The sequence below is a fragment of the Ursus americanus genome, chromosome 24 (assembly GCF_024610735.1).
Source record: "Ursus americanus isolate L20-20 chromosome 24, mUrsAme1.1.p, whole genome shotgun sequence".
NCBI classification, from domain to species: Eukaryota; Metazoa; Chordata; class Mammalia; order Carnivora; family Ursidae; genus Ursus; species Ursus americanus.
In genome coordinates this window covers 35,802,228-35,823,013 of record NC_142150.1, presented here as the reverse complement: position 1 = coordinate 35,823,013, position 20,786 = coordinate 35,802,228, and the positions used below count along the sequence as shown (strand labels likewise).

General features: G+C 51.4%; 2 protein-coding genes across 3 annotated transcripts in view; one reads left to right on the top strand and one right to left on the bottom strand.

Moving 5' to 3' along the window:
* Window positions 1-3,448: 3,448 nt before the first annotated feature.
* Window positions 3,449-7,913, top strand: MPEG1 (macrophage expressed 1). Its single transcript, XM_045786750.2, has one exon. It carries the CDS (start codon window positions 3,692-3,694, stop codon window positions 5,840-5,842), a length of 2,151 nt encoding a protein of 716 aa, XP_045642706.2. The 5' UTR covers window positions 3,449-3,691; the 3' UTR covers window positions 5,843-7,913.
* A 597-nt stretch (window positions 7,914-8,510) lies between these two features.
* DTX4 (deltex E3 ubiquitin ligase 4) overlaps window positions 8,511-20,786 on the bottom strand; it is a 34,196-nt gene continuing 21,920 nt past the window's right edge. For both annotated transcript variants that reach the window (XM_087854898.1, XM_045786751.2), the window contains exons 7-9: window positions 19,460-19,621; window positions 16,259-16,348; window positions 8,511-11,987 (exon numbers count right to left, since the gene is read on the bottom strand). In XM_087854898.1, coding sequence (XP_087711024.1) covers window positions 11,754-11,987; window positions 16,259-16,348; window positions 19,460-19,621 — 486 coding nt within the window. In that variant the 3' untranslated portion in view covers window positions 8,511-11,753. The remainder of the gene's footprint in view (window positions 11,988-16,258; window positions 16,349-19,459; window positions 19,622-20,786) is intronic.

Here is a 20,786-nt window from a genome sequence, read left to right as displayed (position 1 = left end):
GGCTTCCATTAGAATGTCCTGGAGAACCGTGTTGGGAAGGGTATGAAAGCAGCCTCAGAACTCAGCGGGAATGAATGGTATGGCTGATGAGTGATGTCTGCCATGATGTGGAATAAGGAAGCGCAGCCTAAAGATGGAGTCAGTGTTTGTTTCTTCTTCAATGCAGTGGAAATGTCACCTTACATCACAGACTTGTGTCCCTCAAACCTACATATGGAAATGGCAAAGAGAAAAAAAGAGCAGAAAGGGAATAGTTGAAGCGAAAAAGCATTAGAAAAATTGGGAGGAAGAGGGAAGGGAAAAACGTTAACGGAGAAAAGAAAAAAAATGGCATAGGCTGCTAAATCCTGACCTAGATTTCAGTGGGAATGTGCGGCATTTCACATGGGCCTTCTGTTTTTACCAAGATTAAAAGGACTCAAGGAACCACAGTGTTCTTATTTTTGGGGTCAGAATGCAAACAATCCTGGTGGGAAGAGCAGTCTCAGAGGGGAAGGGCTTAACAAAGTAGCTCTCAAAACATCAGGTTAGCAATCCACTGTTCAGAAAAGAAAATACTGTCACTTTGTTAACTGATACCTCCTGGGTTTTCCAGAACCGAGTTTATTCCAGAGTCTATACAAGTCATTGTTCCTCAACCCATTTGGTGACCATTTGACTGGTTTCCTGGATCCCTGCTAAAAATAAGAAAGGGATTGGTCCCCACAAACACAGCCAGGGTTTCCTGCCCATGTCAGACCTCAGGTGAAATGCAGAAGTAGGAAACAGCTGGGCCTGCTCCAAGCCCACACAGAACTGAACCTCAGACGTGAATCATGGTTTGGCTCAGAAGGTTGCACGTGCTCAAACTGAGAAAGAAAGCAGACGTGGGACTTCCCTCTTACCTCTTTCTGGAGGAAGTGAAATCAGGCTTCTGCAGCCCTGATGCGTATCTTTTGCAGAAAACATGGCCTTTTTCTTTTAGAGACCAAAGTTTGGTTTTTAGGCCCTTGAGAGCAGCTATCTGGAGAGTTCCTGCGATTGCGTATGCATTTCAGCACAAGAAAAAGCAGAGGAAGTTGCCGGTGAGCAAAGTAAAGCAAGGAAGGAATGAGTGGCCCCCATAGTCAAGGTCTCACAGCCACTTCCTCACATCTGACTGCCGTGGCCAGCAATTCCAGCCAGTAGCATGCAAAATTAAGTTGTGCTGGAATTCCCATCATTTTACACTTCTCTTTTCATTGTTTCTCCATGAATAGAAAAGAGAACTTCCCTGAACACAGCAATCACAGGCTTCAGATCATTTCAGGTATACGGAAATTCCAAAATAATTTGTTTCTTTGGTGTTTAAAATGCATTTTCATTGCTTCTTTTCCTGAGTACAAAAGCCATGATTATTCCATACCCATCCCTGTGTTTGGTACTTAGTAGATTCTCACTAAAAATGTGTCAGATGAGTAAAGATATGCTCCTTGCTGAAAACTCAAAAAATACAGGAAAGTAAGAGGGAAAAATTTACGTCATCTGTAAAACCTACCAGCTGGATGTCATCGCTGTCAGTGGGTTGGTGTATCTCTCTAGTGATACAGACGTGCACATTGTGGAGGTCACACTGAATGTCTGTCACTGAACATTACGGCATAAGAATTTCTTATGTCACTAAAATTTTTTGAAAATATAGTTATGATGGCTGTAAAATATTTTGTCATATGCATGCAATATAATTTCACTCCTGTTGGCTCTCTTAGCTATTTTCCCCTTTTTGTTATGGTAGAAATGAAGAAGACTGTCCAAAAACAGGACGACTGCGTGCATTCAGAGATATAGGAACACCTGCATAGAGGACGATCTATAATCCCATTGTTGCAGAAGAGCGAGAATATACCAGGCTCTATCAACAGGTGAACAAAAAGTAATAAATTGTCAGCACGTCTCCAAAACTGGGGAAGTGCGAGGGTTTTCTCATGATGATGAACTAGGCCTGCAACAGTCTGACAAGGAGTGTGTGGGGATTTTAATAGTTTTATTGGAAGTACTTGAGGGCACTCACCTCTAATTTTTCTAGTGGTAGAATCACTCTACTGAGCCTCAAATTTATAACTAACTCATTTATAAATTAGCCAGGACATCCCATGCACAAGCTCACTTCTCTGGCCAAATATAAACTGGACACTGGCTCATACATGAATCCCTCCCAGACATAAGCAAATTCCTCCAAGCAGGATAACCTAGGCATGAATAAACCCAGAACATCACCAAGGTTTTAATAATAACAAGTGGAGTTCAACTTGTGAACCTGGACAACTGGTCTCATTCTACCTGAAAACACCTGTCACTGCATCGGTGGCAATATGCCTCCATGCAATTCCCTGAAATCTTTTCCCCAGGTTGCATGCAGGTGGTAGTGTATTGATACCTGTAAACCGAAACATGATGTTTTCATCCTCAGCACTGCGTCTGGTTTGGGGGTCACGAGGGTACCATTGGGAGCTTCTTTAATTCCTTTGGCTTCTTTGGCTACCACTGAAGATGCACCCTAGTTGTCTTAAAGTAGTGATGGGCTGGGCTTCGATTAATTCTCGTACTAGATCAGTGGGTCTGGAAACACTCTTCCAACTTATGGGGTCTAACAGACATAGCATTGGCACATAGAAGGAAATGCATGAAATTATGTTCTAATGATGGAACAAATGAATTGTTGCTTTAAAAAATGAGAAACAAAGGGGCACGTTCATGAGTACATGAACTTAGCAGAACAAAGAATTAGAGCTGCAACAACAGGTACCAACTTATTGCCAAGTGTAGACACACACACACACAAAGGATGTATAAGCGTATATATATATATACACAAATATTCCTTGCCCCTGTCTGCTTTTGATCAGTCAAAATCTAGAGTGTGGATTTTCTCTTTACTTACACATTTCTCCCTGAAAGGAAACAGCACAGTGTGGGGACCGCTTGCTTCCCTCTGAATGCCGAGGACAGTACACACTGAGCTTTCCAGCGTGTAGCAAAACCAGGTGGTCTTCGGGTCCCTGCAGCTCTGCCGCAGGTAATGGCACCGCCACAGTCTGGACTATTAGGCTTGTAACCGTGAAACCCCACAGGACTTGTGTCCAAGATCATCACTCCTGTGACCTGCCTTCACCCTCAGGGGAGTGGGAACCCCAGGCCTTGGCCTTGACCTACGGCGAGCCTAGGTAAGGTGGAGGCAGGGTGCCTCCGCGACGGTGATGGTGCCGCTCTCCTCTGCATTTACAGTAAAAGGAAACCGCTATTGGAGTCCCAAGAGAGAGCCGTCAAGGAAAATTTGAAACATCAGAGCAAAAAGTGAAACCAAGGCTTTCTTTCAAAGCCGGAAATCTCTAAGACATGCGGTCGCACTTTTTCTGAGAGCCCACCGCTGCAGGGTCACCAGCCCGGGGCTGGGGCCGGGGGGAGGCAGTTAGGGTAGTTAACGGTTAAGGATATAGGGCTGTCTTTGCCTAGCCAGGACAACATGAGTCTGCAAAGTCCCAAGGGGCCTTGGTATTCCAATTGCCTCTCATTTCCCTATTTTGCAATGACCTTAGCCTGAAGAGGAACTGGTGGCTTTAGGAGGACCGTTGTAAGCATCTGCTTTGGCAGCCGCCTTCTCTCCCATCTGTTCAGTTTGCGCCGAGCTCACGGCCGCTGCTAACGGCCGGCGTGTGGCCGGGCTGCCTGAGCCATGAACAGCCTCGGGGGCGCTCTCCTCTTCTGGGCGGTGGTAGCGTGGGCTAACACAGACGAGCCTTTGGGAGAGACAAGTGAGGCCGGATTTCAAAAATGCAAGAATACCTTAAAACTACCTGTTCTCGAGGTCTTACCCGGAGGGGGCTGGGACAACCTGCGGAACGTGGACATGGGACGGGTGATGGCCCTGGCTTACAGGAGCTGCAGGACCACGGAGGATGGGCAGTACATCATCCCCGATGAAATCGTCAGCATCGCCCAGAAACAGAGCAACCTGGAGATGAACTCTGAAATCCTGGAGTCCTGGGTGAATTATCAGAGCAGCACCTCCTTCTCCATCAACTCGGAGCTTTCCCTCTACTCCAAGGTCAATGGCAAATTCTCCTCTGATTTCCAGAAGATGAAGACCCTCCAAGTGAAAGACCAAGCGGTAACTACCCGGGTTCAGGTAAGAAACCTGATCTACACAGTCAAAATCAACTCGGCTTCAGAGCTAAGCTGGAAGTTTAAGAAAGAGCTCATGGACATCTCTGACCGCCTGGAGAACAACCAGACGCGGATGGCCACGTACCTGGCCGAGCTTCTGGTCCTCAACTACGGCACCCACGTCATCACCAGCGTGGACGCGGGCGCTGCTCTCATCCAGGAGGACCACATCAGGACCTCATTCTTGCAGGACGGCCAGAGCAGCCACACTGCCGTGACCGCGGCTGCGGGCATAGCCTTCATGAACATCGTGAACTACAAATTTGAGGAAAACTACACCTCGCAGAGCGCCCTCACCAAGGGCTATCTCTCGAACCGCACCAACTCCAGGGTGCGAAGCATCGGAGGGGTCCCTTTCTTCCCGGGCATCACCCTGCAGGCCTGGCAGCAGAGCATCGCCAACCACCTGGTGGCCGTAGACCGCGCGGGCCTGCCTCTGCATTTCTTCATCAACCCCGACACGCTGCCCGAGCTGCCGGGGCCCTTGGTGAAGAAGCTGTCGAGGACGGTGGAGGCCGCCGTGAGGCACTATTACACGTTCAACACCTACCCTGGCTGCACAGACGTCAATTCGCCCAACTTCAATTTTCAGGCCAACACGGACGACGGCTCTTGCGAGGGGAAGATGACCAACTTCTCCTTCGGAGGGGTCTATCAGGAATGCACCCAGCTCTCCGGGACGGAGGCTGCCCAGCTCTGCCAGAACCTGGAGCAGAAGAATCCGCTCACAGGGGATTTCTCCTGCCCCTCCGGCTACTCCCCAGTCCACCTGCTGTCGCAGACCCACGAAGAGGGCTACAACCACCTGGAGTGTCGGCGGAAGTGCACGCTCCTCATCTTCTGCAAGACAGTGTGCGAGGACGTGTTCCGGGTGGCCAAGGCTGAATTTAGGGCTTTCTGGTGCGCGGCGAGTGGCCAAATACCAGAAAACTCGGGACTGCTTTTCGGGGGCCTCTTCAGCGGTAAGAGCATAAACCCTTTGACAAATGCACAGTCCTGCCCAGCTGGCTATTTTCCACTGAGACTTTTTGAAAATCTCAAGGTATGTGCCTCCCAGGACTATGAGTTGGGGTATAGGTTTTCCGTCCCCTTCGGTGGGTTCTTCAGCTGTGCTGTCGGGAACCCCTTGGTAAATTCGGTTTCCAAAGACTTAAGGGCACCCTCTCTGAAAAAGTGCCCCGGGGGCTTCAGCCAACACCTAGCCCTCATCAGCGACGGATGCCAAGTGTCCTACTGCGTCAAGGCTGGGCTCTTCACGGGAGGGGCTCTGCCCCCTGCCAGGCTCCCGCCTTACACCCAGCCACCCCTCATGAGTCAGGCGGCCACCAACACTGTCATAGTGACTAATAGCGAGACGGCAAGCTCCTGGATTAAAGACCCCCAGACCCACCAGTGGAGGCTGGGGGAGCCCTTAGAGCTGCGCAGGGCCATGAGGGTCATCCGCGGGGACGGCAGTGGCCTGTCGGGAGGGGCGGCAGCTGGGGTCACGGTAGGGGTCACCACTGTGCTGGCCGCCGCCATTGCCCTGGCCATCTACGGCACCCGGAAGTACAAGAAGAGGGGATACGAGTCCCTGGAGGACGAGAGGCAGAGTTTGGCCGCGGGCACCGCGGAGACGGCAGGTTCCCCTGACCAAGAGCGGGAGCACAGTCCGGCCTAGATCTCTCCCGGGAAACGTATCTCTCATCTCTGCAAGCATGCCTTCCATCCCTTCTCTCTCCACTTCTGCCTTCCTGAGGACTGGTGTGGCAGGTGCAAGAAAACGCAGGTATAACTTTGTGACTTCCTTAGGGCTCCTGGCCACGAAACGATCGGAGCTGCGTGGACAGGGCTGGGGTGGGGTAGGAGAACCCACGTGACTTTTTAAGCCAAAGTCATCCTGGGGGCTAAAACATGAAGGGGGTATTTTTTCTCTGTGTGCACCATTGATTATCTTCACCTGAATGCGTATGTGAGAAAAGGGGGGGGGCACGTTGACCTTTGGATTTGGAGACCATACATTTAATCTGAGATTGGCCACTGTTTCCAATTCACGAGCTATAAGAATTTCTGTCTGTGTTACCCTCCCACTGTTGTTTTTTAAAAATCTCTCTGGATTTCATGCTCCTGGAAGCTGACAAGCCCCCCAGGAGATATGGGAAGTCCCGAGGGCCACTGATGTTCAGTGTTGAGGGCTGTGGATGGGGTCCTCTCAAGCTCATCTGAACAGCAAGACGTTGTGTCTACTAAGTCTGCGTTTTCCAGCTTTCCAGCCACAACTCAAACTCGCTCAGACCAGGCCACTCTTGGACTTCAGACTAGTGTCATAAAGTCCTCAAAAAAATACTTGAAATTACAGTCTTCTGTTAGGAGGTCAAGGGAGAAAGGATGGTTTGGAGACAAAGCGTGAGGGGAAAAAAAAGATGAGAACTGGACAAGATCCTTGTGCTCAGGGGAAACTGGTTACCCTTACCCCTGCCTGGCTTGTGGAGCTGCAGTTCAGGGGAGAACAAGCCTTCCGGTGTCTGTCACCAGAGCACTGCCCCTTCTCCGTCCGTGAGGGGCCCTTTCCCTTCCCGTCCTCACATCATGCGTATACACCCCAAACACACACGTGTGCAGCCCCTCAAACACACCCCCCAAAATACACAGACACACACCCCAAACACACGTGCTCACACAGCCCCCCCGCCACTACCACCACATTCCAACAAGAAGTCTGCATTTTTCTAGGGGCAGGAGACAAGGGAAAACACAAGAAGTCAAAGTAAGCCCACATCTAAGTATTATTTCCTCCCTGAAACTAAAACAGAGTAAAAACTACTAATTATGTATCCTACTTTGTTTTTTTTTCCCAGCAGAAAAGGGGCTGACATGATCAAGTCCATGTTTTTAAATGAAACAAAAAAGGCATCCAACACCATTTGTGACACATTTATTTCGGTTCCAGGCTGACCTCCCTCAGGCATCCAGCAGGACGCATGATGTGTTTCCCGGCATTTGGGGTTTTGCCCAATTTTATTTATTTATTTTTTCTATTTTTTTAGCCGGGGAGCGGGGGAGATTTGCCCAATTTTAATAGCATTCTCACCAAATTGTAATGATTAGAGTGAGCCTATTACTACTTCTCCATGACATTAAAAAAGGATTTTTTTTCTTTATTAAGTAAACTCACAAACCCTGAGATCAAGCGTCACAGGCTCCAAGGACTGAGCCAGCCAGGCGCCCCTCCTCTACATTTTTCATAGTAATATATGTCTTCACCACATCAGATGCCACGAATGAGTTCATGGATATGAAGGCTAATCTTTCCTCACCTCATTAACGTTCACAGTCACGAGTTTAGGCTTAAAACGCTTACGTAAGTCCTGCTGAGGGGCTTTCAGCCTCCTAGCCTGTGGGAAGATGGGAAGGAGGCTACTCGTTCGTCTCCCTGTGATTGTGAGCCCTGCTCTCCCGGCTGCCCAGCCACCAACACTGATTTCTGCAACCTCTTCTCTGAACCCTGCCACTTAAGCATTAAAATATTCGCCTAAACCTCTGGGTGTTTTGTGGGTAAATTTCAGCTGAAGTAACCACTTTTCTGCAAATTCCCCATGAACTCCTCGAAGACGACTGAGTCAGAGGCAAAGGACGGCTACCGGCTTTCAGACTTCTAATGCACTAACTGCCCTCTGAAATAAAACTCTTCACAGACTTGCATTTCTAACAAAATTATGCGTAAGTATGCATTAAAATGTGTACATATGGAACACGCTGTCCGACTGCTCATTCACAGGAAATGAGAACTCAGGGGGTGGCAGTTTTCGGCCAGCGCCTCATTTTGCAAAGTCAGAACCCAGAGCGGGACCCGGGAGCGCAGGCTGGGCTCTGTGGAAAGACGAACCCCACTTTCCGCGAAAACAACACTCTCTAGACTCTCCGGAATAGAGACACGTCTGGCTGTTCAGTGCTGCTTTGCATTTCCAGGTTGTGTTTGTGTTAGCATCGGGATGATTAATACTAAACATTTCTTTGAGAAAGAACAGCCTGTAAACTACTGCAACATGCACTACATTGTGGTCAGGTGGAGGGAGCTGTAAGAAGCCAGCGTTCCTGTTTTTTAAGGCGGTCTTTTCCGCACAGATCCACTTGTATTTCCCCTGTCGTGCGGTCTGTTTCTTGAGAGGAACAAGAAGTCAAGCCAGGTCGCTTGGTCAAATGTGTGGGTGGGGAAGATGTGGGGAAAAAGAGAACAGGGACTCCCCCACCCCCATTCGGGGCTTGTGGTTGCTTACAGACCCAGGGAGGTGCCCCAAATGTCTCGTATTTAGGTGCCCCATCTGCAAAAAGCAGAAGGTTAACAGCAATTCGTGGTTGTTCACTTGCCATTTATTGTTCTGCACATACACCTCATGACCACCAGGTGGCGATGTCGTCTCACAGAGCTACACCACGGACTTCAAAACACGCCAAAGATTTACATTAGGACATTCACCTTCCCTCTCCCAGAAAACCCCCCCGCTCAACTGCCAGCGACCACAGACCAGAAAAGGGGACAGGGCCCTTTCTTGTACCACACGGGGCCTGCCCCCTACCCTCTCATGCACACGACAGTGCTATACCAGGACGAGTACTTTTGACCAAGTGTAAAACCACAGAAAGTCCCAAGTTTTACAAAAAAGCTGGGGGAAAGGGTATGAAACACAAAGGCACGCACAACCACATATACACAAGTAACCTTGAAGGGATGGGCCTCTGACAGAGTGTCTGCAATCCCATTTGTCATCCCTGGAGACTCAGGAAGGGAGAAGGTAGGCTGCTGGTGCCTGAAAGGAAAGGCCTGGGATTCCCGTCGCGGGCCAGGAGACACAGCGGGATCGGCAGTGGTGGGAAAACATCCTGTGCGGGAGGGGTGGGTGCTCAGGACCCCGGCTGGCAGGGTTCTCGCTGAGCCTGAGACTGTGCCTTTCCAGGCTGGCACAAAGGGACACACCCCCCACCATGCCTTGCCTGGCACAGTGTTAAAAAGGAGATTCAAGATCCCTTCTGCCTAGAAAGCCCCCAAGAAGAGCAGCATGAGGATGAGGTCATGCCTACGGAGCGTCCTCCAGGAGGAAGAGAACCGGGGCGCAGACATAGTCAGCCTCCTACGGGGGAAGTCTTGAAGGTATGAAGACCTGCTCTCAAAGTGGTATTGCCCCGGCACGCCGCCTGCCCGCTCCATTCCGAGTCCTCTCCCTTCTTTGCTCAGCTGTCCCTTTCCCCACCCATCCCTTCTTCTCCCTGCTGCAGGGAAACCAGCCTCTCCCCCCTGCCCACAGCCATTTGTCAGACTGTATTTTCTTCCTCTCCCCGCCTACTCCACAGCTGTGTGTTTCCACCCACTGACCCTCCATCTGTTTCCTCATCCCCATGGGTGAGAAGCTCAGAAGACACTTGACCCGGGTCTCCGGCCGAAAGTGGAGATGGTACTAGGTCTACAGTGAGGCTCTTCAATGATCTCTGGTACACGGCAGCCTGGCAAAGGGCACAGAGTGTGATGTTAAACATGGCAGCGATGTCCCTTGTACTGAGTTCAGATGCTTCCTCCCGACTGGCAGGAAACTGTGCCCTGTGGTGCAGTGAATTCAGGCCCCACGTCCTGGTCCCCTGGTGAGATAAGATGGCCGCTGGATGATGGGAGAAACTGGACCTAAGGTGTCAGGCACGAGTCCTCCTATCAGAGCTCCCTCTGCCGGAGCCAGTTAGCATCCTGATAGCCATTCGGAGAATGAGGAAAGGCTCAGCACCAGCATGTCCCGAGGAACTGGGTGACACTCAGGTGAACCCACTGGCCACACCAACATCAAAATGGCTGCAGGCGAACAGCCAGCAGCTCCAGAGCCAGTTCGCAGGAAAACCTGGCTTCAGGTTCTAACTTAAGTACCATTTCTGAAGGTTCTTTTGTTTTAATTTTTCTAGCATCAAAAATTTTCCAAATATTATGAAATATATATGGATATATATATACGTCAAACCCCCAAAACATGAGGTATATAAATTCAAATTAGTATCCAGAGGAACTTCCCCCAAACACATAGTTCAAAGAACCCACTTTCAAAGGGGGAATTGGGTTTCCCTTCTTGATCCCCCTTCTCTCCTCCCTGACCCCCAGTTCATTCCTTAAGGGAAGCAAAAAGCAAGAGGAATGCTGGAGAGGAGACAGTCTTGGGACATAACCCAAATGCAGGCGGGACTGGACCATGATGTGGTCCCAACCCTGTTAGGAATGAGCTAAAAAGTCTCCCTCCACGCTCTAGGTCCATCTGTAATCGACGAGGGGCCCAGCAAAACCTCTGGGCTCTGATTGGCAAATGTGCATGGAGCAGATCAAAGCCCTCATAGAAACAAGACTGGACTAACTGGTTAGATCCGATCTTGGAAGAGATATAAAAAGGGGTCAGTCCAGCCCTCACCTTACACAGCTCCCAAGCACAGTTCCCTGGGGCATCTGGCAAGATGCATGGTCCTTACCACCTGGGTCCAAGTTGACTAGGGATGGGTTGGCTAAAAGTGAGACAAGTTAAGGAACCACAGCCTGATTGTTTGATCCCCATCAGAAATGGGGTTTGACAGTTTGCAAAACAGAATGGGAGAACAGGATGGGACTGTCCCCCAACCTGGCCCAGTGGTGCACACACGCACGCACACATATATATGCACACACAGATGGCACAGAGCCCAGCGGGGGCTCTACTCACAGTGACGTGATGAAACTCGTGGAATCTTTGAGCTGGTCTGGGATGAGTTGGGAAGAAGGCTATGGGCTCCTCTCCCTGAGGACAGTTCACATGCTAAGTGGGATGCAGACTCTGGTCTGATCAGAGAGGGGCTGGAAACATCATGGGATGCCACCCCAGAGAGGAATCCCAGAGTCCATCCATCCGCACGAGAGAACCAGATGCCTCTTTGGACAGGTCAAAAATGTGAGGAGGGAGGGCCCAGAGAAGCCAAGGCTCTGATGAGAGCTGAATGTACTCCCAGAAGCCTTTGCCTCCCCGACCCTCTTGGCAAGAAGTGCTTCCTCGCTGTACACCGAGGCATCAATTTCTGATGTCACAGCAGTTTAGCGGTTCACCCCTTTGCCCCCCAATCTTGCACAGTGAGAGCTCCTCGCCTCCAGAGGAGGAGAGAAAAGCAGAAACTCCGCTCTCAAAGGAGAGTGGAAGCAGCAAGAAGCCAGCTGAGGTACAGAACCTCAGGCTTCACAAGGCCAGGGTATAGAGTGCCCATGCACTGTCCGTACCCTAAGTGTGCTGACTGTGCCCCCTACTTAGGGGGCGGGGGGGTTCTTGCCTACCCAGCACCGAAAACTCCATGGGAACAGACCAAGGATGGCCCTCATCCCGTGTCCCCGTTGTGGTGGATGTGGTTTATGGATGACGTCACCTTACTCAATCTCGCTTCCCCCTGTGGCCAGGAGGGATGGGGGATGGGCACAGGACAGAAGGGGAGATGAGGGCGTTGGGAGGGCATGGCACCAACTTCCACCTTGGCTCTCCCGCTTCCTGCCCTGTGGTCCCCATGGCCCCTCCTGACCCAAAGACACCCCCCCACCCCCGCTCCCCAGCTCAGTCCTTCTCCTGGGCAGTGCTGTCCTCAGAAATGCCCTGGGCAGCCAGTTCAGCCAGCACATTATCCAGGTAATTGGCATCTGGGTAGCCGTGACCTGTGAGATTAGAGCCGAACTCTGTCTTGTGGTGGACCTCGTTCCAGATGACGGTATCTGACTCGCCCGTGGTGCTGGAGGTCCCGATGGCAAAGATGAGGCGGCGGTCCCAGGCCACAAGCAGCAGCTTCAGCACCTAAGCGAGTCAAGACAGGAGACCAAAGGCAGACATTTAGTGTTGGTCAAAGACGATGCCTTGGGCGGTAGAGTCTTCCCGAGGGTCCGCCTCTTCTTGCACCACGATAACCCAAGCAGCACAGGGAATAGAAGGAGTCTGGGTGTGGAGCCAGGGAGCCGCAAGTGAAGTCTTGGTTCTGTTACCAAAGAACTGTGCGAACGTGGACAAATTACATCACCTTCCTTACCTACAAAATGGCAGTGCTGTCATGTGCTAAACGCTACCGGCGCTTTCGTCGTAGAGACTGGCACACGCTACTCGAGAAATGTGAGCTACCGACGTCACGGCTAAAGACAGGACCTAGGAATTCAAGGCACTACGATCCGAGACCTTCTGAGGCTCTGCCCTCTCCTACCAGCATCCCCCGAGTGTGGCATTAGCGCGCACACAGCTGAAGACGTGCCGTTGTTCTCCGGTGCCGTGGCTCAAGTGTTGTGCCGTCTGCCTGGTCACGTCTATTTGCTATTTCACATCTGTCCTGGAGGCAGACCTCACACTTGGAGGCAGAGCTGGCAGGGGCTATCACCGTCTCTATGTTATAGGTGAGGCCCAGAGAGGTGTCAGGGCTTGCAGAATGTTCTAATTCAGCTAAACTTAAAAAAAATCATTGTTGAGTAAGACAACTGCCTAACGCCCTATCCAGCATGAAGAAAGCACCCAGTGAACATGCCCTGGATTCAAAAAAGAACGACCACGGGGCACCTGGGTGACTCAGTCGGTTGAGCATCCGACCCTTGATTTCGGCTCCTCTCCTGATCTCGGGGTCGTGAGATCGAGCCCTGAGACGGGCCCCATGCTCAGCGGGGAGTCTACTTCTCTCCCTCTCTCTCTAAAAAATAAGCATTAATAAATCTTAAAAAAAAAAAGATCTACCATCAACATGGTACGGGCTGGAGGTGCGGAGTTATGACAGTCATAGCAATAACGATATATTAGCATATTAGAAATGTGATCGACCTTCCCCTGAGTGTTCTCTTACAAGTCGCAAGCACTGGGTCATGGGGTAGTTACAACAATCAGATAGGACAGGTATTCTCATGCACCCCCTTTCTGCAGATGATGAAGCTCAGCAGAATAAGATTTGCCCCGGTCTTGAGCCCAGTAAGTGCAGAGGGGGACCTTGACCTTGACCTTAGGACCGCCCGACTTCACCCTCCATGGTGTGAATCACTACTCTGCTGACTCTCAGACGCGGAGCCGTGTAGATGTCATGCAGGAAGATGCTTCCGAACTGCATGTCGGAGGGAGGGGAGGGCGTGAATACAGTTGACCCTTGAGCGACACGGGCTTGAACTGCACAGGCCCACTGACATATGGTCTTTTTTTTTACAGTCCTATAAAAACTTGTACAGTTACAGTACTTGCAATTTTCTTAATAACATTTTCTGTTGTCTTGCTTACTTTATTATAAGAATACAGTATTTCATAACCATAACCTACAAAATAACATGTCAATTGCCTATGTTATCGGCAAGATGCCTGGTCAACGGTAAGCTATTAGTGGTTAAGTTTTGGGGAAGTCAAAAATTTTATGTGGAGGGGCACCTGGGTGGCTCAGTCAGTTATGTGTCCAACTCGATTTCAGCTCAGGTCATGATCTCAGGGTCTTGGGATGGAGCCCTGCGTGGGGCTCCCTGCTCAGCGGGGAGTCTGCTTGAGGATTCTTTCCCTCGGCCCCTCCCCCCACTCTCTCTCTCAAATAAATATATTTTTAAAAAGTTATGTGTGGATATCAACTTCAGGAGGATGGGGATCAGCGCCCCTGACCCCTGAGTTGTTAAAGGGTTAACTGTATATCAGTAGAAAAGGACATGGAGACACAGCAAGTAAATACAAGCCAAAGCGTGTGTAATTGCAACAAGAGCTGTCACCACGCTGGGCATTGTACAAATGCTACTTTCATTTAATTTTTACCACGTCCTGTCCATGCAGATAGAAATTATCACCACTCTTTTATAGATCCGGAAACTAAGACTTCAGCATGTTAATCTTCATGCCAGTCCGCACATCTGGTAAACTGCAAAACTAGAACCAAGGCCACATCTGGCTCCAAAACGCATGGCTCTTATCACCTTGCTGTGCAAGAGCCCAAGGTTAGGACCCCGGAGCAGCAGGCAGATGAAGGATAAAGGTGAGGAATTAGTATGCGGGGAAGGTTGAGACCCACACTGTCGTAGGTCCCATATGCCAAGCTGAGAAGATATGACATTGTAAAGAAGGAAGGGAAAGGTACCAATAATTTTGGTTTTTTTCTACTTTATTTCTTTTCAACAAAAAAGCTTGATGCTAGAAACCGTGCTTTGGGATACCTAACCTGGGGTGGGGGCCACCTGGGTGACTCAGTCTGTTAAGCATCCGACCCTTGATCTCGGCTCAGGTCTTGACCTCAGGATTGTGAGTTCAAGCCCTGCGCTGGGCTCCACGCTGGGCACGGAGCCTACTTTAAAAAAAGGGTACTTAACCCGGTGGCAGGTGAAAGATGAAAGTATTTACTAGGTTGGCAGTGGCAGGATTAGAAAAGGAGTCAAACGGGTTTAGCGGGCAGTTCACAGGGAAATGCCCCGAGTGGCGCAGTCGTTCAGAGCAAGAGTCCACTAACATGTCCAACCTGGGTCCCAGGGATCCCGGGTATGTCATTAACAAGGGGAAGGAGGCCTGGAAAAGGGGCAGCTCTTGGCAAGAGTTTAGCAGTAGGACTTCACAGTGGACATGTTTAGCCCCAGCTGGGACTGTCGGTCTGGGCTCAGGTACAGACGTGTCTATTCAGGACTAATCCAAACTCCTCATCTGAGGACCCTGCACTGGGCACATCTTCACAACATGGTTAATTTTCCCATTGTTCCAAACGATCTGCTTCCTCCTCCATAAGAGGAGAACGTAGCCTTACCCTTTGCCATGGGACCCAGGGGTCCACTTGTAGGCAGTTCATGACCCCATGGTTCGTAGAGTGCCCATGACCTGCTGGGCTCGGGGAAACGTGCGTAGGAGCTCAAGCTTCGAGGAGCAACCCTAGGAGGACTGTACCATCCCACATGGGCTCTCTCTTGGTCCTCGGCCCCGTTCCCTGGGAAGGGCATAGGTCACAGAAGGGCTGCTCCTTCATCCTGGATTCCAGGACATGGAACCACACGGAGCAGAGTGAACTGACTGACAGCAGCAGACAAGCCACAGCCACCGGCATGCAAAGTGCATGAGAAATAAACATGTGTAGGAGTCGGCCTCCGAGACTGAGGTTGCTTGTTACACAGCATGACCTGGGGAAAGCTAGCTAAAACACACCTCTTGGGGCACCTAGGTGGCTCAGTCAGTGAAGCATCTGCCTTCGGCTAGGGTCGTGATTTCAGGGTCCTGGGATCGAGTCCCACATCAGGCTCCCTGCTTGGCACGGAGTCTGCTTCTCCCTCTGCTTCTGCCCCTCCCCCTCCCCCTGCTCATGATCTCCCTCACTCTCTCTCTCTGTCTCAAATAAATAAAATAAAATCTTAAAAAATAAAATAAAATCCACCTCTTGTCCGGCATTGCCCCCTAGTACCCCACCAGAAGGGGCACAACACCCCCCTAGACCAATGGTTCTTATCCTTTTTGAGATGAGGGAAAGTTTTGAAAATCCAATGATTTTCTGGCCTTCGCCACAGAAAAACGAACATAAAAACTTTATTCTAACTTTACAATTTACAGAACCACCGAAGCCTGACCACGAATCACTGGGAATCCAGGAACCCAGTGATTTTTCCATTTGCCTTTTTGGGACAGGCAGAGAGTAGAAAAGCACATTATAAAAAAGGAATCTCCCCCAAATTAAGAACCCTGCCCCAGAGCAGTGCCTCCGAAGCTTTAACGTGCTGTCAGATCACCTGGCATCTTGTTAAAATGAACTGGTTCTAAGCTTCTGCATTTCTACCAAGCTTGTAGGTGTGGCCCCCGGTGCTGGTCCCTGGACCAGCTGCTAAGCAGCAAAGCCTGAGAGAAAGGGTCCTAAAATGGGTGAATTCTTGCCGGTACTATCCAGGAGAGGACACAGCCCTGTCCCCACCTCCCCGCAAGCGAAACAAATTCTAACCCTATGCACCCTTACCTACGGCTGACTCAGATACGACCTTGGGTACCATGTGCGTCTAAGAGTAAAAAGAGGCCCCGCTCTTTTTAGATTGTGCATGGCAGGAAGCAAAACTTGGGGCCCTGTCAGAGAAGTCAGTCCTCCCCCGCCCCACCCAGACTCCCGCTCTTACTTTTCTCCCCTTCTCGCTGTCTGGAAGGTAACAGTGTCGTGGGAAGCCACGGGCGCTGAAACTCTTCCCAGGATTCGGGTGTTCTGGCCCCTGAAAACAGAAAGAAAGACAGCAAAGGGGAGTTTTCAAAAAATTTTTAATGAAGCGGTGCAGACCGTGACGAATTCAAACAATGATGACAATACTAAGGGTCGTAGTGTCTAGACAGAGAACAGATCCCCAAGCCGTGACAGTAGCGGTTTCACGCATGCCCCGTGGAGTCATTAGACCTGGGTTTGGACCCAGAGCTGTCGCCTCCCAGGGGTGTTGGCTGGAGCCCTCTCCCGGGGCGTGGGTTCCCCATCCGTTAAATAGGGAGAATGTGAATGTTAAGTGCACTTGGCCCCGGTGCCTAGAAAAGCTCCATCAGCTATGCCGGGTCTTTTGTTTTACAAAAGAGGAAAACCTGCCCCCTAGAGAGGTTACAGGGCTTCTCCAACAGCTTTGCCAAAACTCAAGTCCAGGTTTCCTGGGGCGCACTGACCTGTTTACCTCCAACTGACTCAGAATCACAGAAGTGCCTCTGGGCCAGGGGCCGTGCGATCACCTTCTTAATCCACTCACCCACTGAGGGACAGTGAGGTTGCTTCCCTGTCTTGGCCATTGTGAGTAATGCTGCGGTGAATGTGGGGTGCACCAAAACCCCAATTAGGCAAGCAGTCTCGGGCCGCAGGGTGGGAAAGAAACCGAAGCAGAAATCAGCCAGAAACCAGGCGTCCTAATCGGGGTCCAGCATGAGTCCACAGGCCCCCTGAGCAGCTCAGGAAAAAGGCGGGGTTTTCTCCCATTACCACCGCACAGATTTCCCCCAACCCGTTCCTGCCCACATACAAAAGTCTGCCTGTAATTTCTGAGCATCTCTGACCCCTGTGGGTCTGTGGAGCCCCTTGAAAGTCCCTTCTAGATGACACCAATATAATACTGGTAAACCCATGCGGCTCCCGGCACAAGCTCTCACACAAATGGTGAACGAGTTCTGGCTGAAAACAATGAGTGAACGAGCGAATGAATGCATGAATGACAAAATTGCAAGAAAACACAGACTTTTGGGGGTTTTGTTGTTTTTTTTCGTTTTGTTTTGTCTTACAGTGGATGGTGGTTCCAAACTGATGTTAAAATCCTGTGATATAAACATTTTAATAGCGTGGTTGAAGGTCATCTATACTGTGGCAAACTGAACAGCGTTTAAGGGCACTCCTGGAGAAGGGAGAGGTGCCTGGGGCCGAGAGGCAACCCCGTCTTCCTGGAGATGCTCGGAAATGCGGGGCCCACAGCTCCGAATTTCGTATTCATGCGACATCAGTCCACATTTACAAGGCGCTCACGGCCACGGCTGTTTGCCGTCCAGGCTGCCCGGCGGAAGGGCCCATTCCCACCACGGCCCTGCCTGCGCCTCGCCCGCCTGGGACGTGCCCGGGGTGCGGCCAGCACGGACGGCCGCCTGGCACCGACCCAGCCGGGCTGCGTGCTCCCGGCTGTCGCTAAGCACAGCAGTCACGACTACCTCCCCCGCATCGAGTTTCTCGCCCAGGGAACCCTCCTCTGAAGTGAAGGCGGAGCTTCAACTTCTCGACTCCTCATGGAAGCCCAAGCCCTTGGGGACTTGGGGAGTCTCTGGGGACAGGGACAGATTTGGCCCTGGGTGTCCTGCTGCGGACTCTCAGGGATGGGTCTACGGAGCGGCTGTCCTGACCCCAGAGAGATGCATTTCCCTTGACACACGCTTGGGTTTTCCTGGAGGAGCCCCTCGACCGCCTAGTGCCCCCTCCGATCTCCAATCCCGGAGCCTGGGAAAAGAGCCTCCCGCGAAATTGCCCCGCCCGACTTCGCCCACTGCGGTCTCTTCCACTCGCCGCCACGGCCTCGGCTGTTTCTCCCGACTCCCATGTCATCAGTCATGTCCCCTCCATCCCAACTGGCTGCCTCCCACCATTCCGGAAGTCTCGGCGGCCCCCGCACCCACCCATATCTCGCTCTCCCTTGTCCCCAGCGCCTCCCGTGTTCAGGCCCCGTGACCGGAGCGGTCTCTAACTGGCCCATCAGGTCATCATCCCTCATTCTTCTGCCGGGCTGGCCTTCCTGAAGCGCATTCCCCACGACACAACTTTCCCTACTGCCAGTCCCGCCAGGAGCCTCGCAGGGCTCCCCACAGCCTGGCAGGCGAAGTTGCAGCCCCCCGCATGTCCTTCCATGGCCTGGCCACAGTCCTCCTTCACTGTCTAGTCTTCTCCATCCTTCATGCGCCCTCCTCCCATCCCCCACCTTTGCAAGTCGTAAGCCCCACATTAGACTCGTCCTCGTGGGCCTTCAACACCTGTCCGCTACGACTCCGTTGTGTCCTTCTGCTACAAACATTCTCCGCGACTTCGTGGCTCTCACGGCTCTCACGTCAGTGCCCTGCAGCGGGTAGTCTCCTCCAGCCCTCCCAGACAGACGGACATAAGCCCTCTTCCTCACCCTGACAAGCAGCACACTCAGAGAACGCCAGGGACCAGGCCCTGAGCGCCGGAGCCCTGGGCCCGATACCAAACGTGCACGTGCAACGCTACTCCTAGCCTCACAGACCCTGCGCGGGAGGCTCCCGCTGTGCAGATAAGGACACCAAGCTCAGAAAGGTCAAGTGGTCGCCCAAGGTACCGGCCAATAGGGAGTCAGCCAGCAGTCAGAACCCAGGCCCGTCAGACTTGGAGACCCTGTGCGGCCTCCCGCGGCAGTGACCCCTGGTGCACACCACGTTCTGCCCTATACTTCAGTGCTGTGTACTTATCTTCCCAGACTGGCTGGTAAGCCCCTCAGGGAAGAACCAGGTTTATTATTCAATTCTTTCACAGACTATCACACGCCCCTATTTTATTTCTTCCATGTGACTTGTACGAGTTGGAAGTATCTTGCTTGTGGACCTGTGTGCTGTCTTCCTCAACCCGCTAGAGGGGGAAAGACATCTATGAACTAGGAGGCAGGCCCTTACCAGACAGGGAATCTGCCAGCACCCTGACCTTGGACTTCCCAGCCTCCAGAACGTGAGAAATAAATTCCTGTTGTTTAAAAGCCACCCGATCTATGGTCTTTTGTTCCAGCCGCCTGCACAGAGGAAGACACACATATTACCTGCAAACATGGACACTTAAAACACTATACAGCCATGGCGGAGCGTGGGCTCACCTGAATGCCGGGAGGGATGCTGTAGACAATCCGGATGGTTTTGCAGTCGGGGTGGCCGGGCAGGGAGTGGGGGATGAGGTGGTACTCCATCTTCCCCGGGGGCTGGGTACCCGTCTTCACTCCATAAATGGTCTTACAGGTTGGACACTGCAGACTGCCATCCTGAGGGGACAAGGCAGGAACAGCCAGATGGGGAATCAGTTTTGGTAACAACCTCCCCACCCAGCGCTGGAAGGAAACAAAGATAAAGGGCCAGGGGAACAAAATGCACCCAAATAAGTACATTCCACAACTCAGCTCCCTACTAAGGGACGTGTACGAGGGACCCCACCCTTGAAAGGGAGACCAGCTCCCACGGGCAGGGTACATTCGTTATTTAACTGCTAAGTACTAATGAGTGGGACAGACAACAAAGCACGAGGGAGCCCCCACTGCTGAACTGCCAAGCATCACAAGCCCTGAGGAGCTTGCTAGAAATAAAGATGCCTGGATCGCTCCCCAGGACACCCAGTTGGATTGGTCGGGGGTGGGGGGTTGGCTACAGAACATAGCGGTTAAGAGTACGAACTCTGAAGTCAAACTGCCTGGACTTCATTCTCAGCTCTGCCATCCACCTGCTGTGTGACCTTGGGCAAATTAATTAACTTCTCTGGGCCTTGTGTTTTTTGTTTTTGTTTTTTTACAGAACAAGGAAAATAATAGTATCTGTCTCACCGGGTTGTTGGAAGGATTAAATTAGATAACCCACAGGAAGTGTTATACACCATGACGTGGTGTATCTAAATGTTATTCATGCTTTTATGATCTCTGTGGCCAGTCTAATGCTTGTACAGGTTTGCAAACCACTGCTCTGGAAAGAGAGAGTGGGTGCCATGTGCGGGAGTAGATGAAGCTGACTTTTAAGAAAATGGTCCCTGAAGAAGAGCTGTGAATTGGCTTTGAAGGAGGGAGGACAAGGTCTACACACGCCGTGAAGGAGGGATTGGGTCATTAGTTACAGCATTTTAAACCTTACGACAGAGTTTACACCCTGTTTCATTTAGGCCTCACCTGATAGAGGCTGAAAAGGAATATTAGCTTTATTATTATTATTAGCCTTAAAAATGAGCCCCTTTGACAGATAGGAAGACTGAGGCACAGCACAGTTGAAGGATAGGCCCCTCACTGGCTGTGTTGGGGGGCAGGGCCAGACTCTGGATGCAGAGATATAGGGGGCCCTGGCTTCACAGCCGGGGGGCGGGGGGGCAGCGAGGCGTGGCCTGTGTGGGTGGGAGAAGCCTTGTTCCCAGGCTTTCCTGAAGAAAGTGGGTGAGAAGGAAGATGTGAG

Bases quoted from the DNA above. Each gene is read 5' to 3' on its own strand.
- MPEG1 (XM_045786750.2), top strand. From the start codon at position 3,692: ATGAACAGCCTCGGGGGCGCTCTCCTCTTCTGGGCGGTGGTAGCGTGG.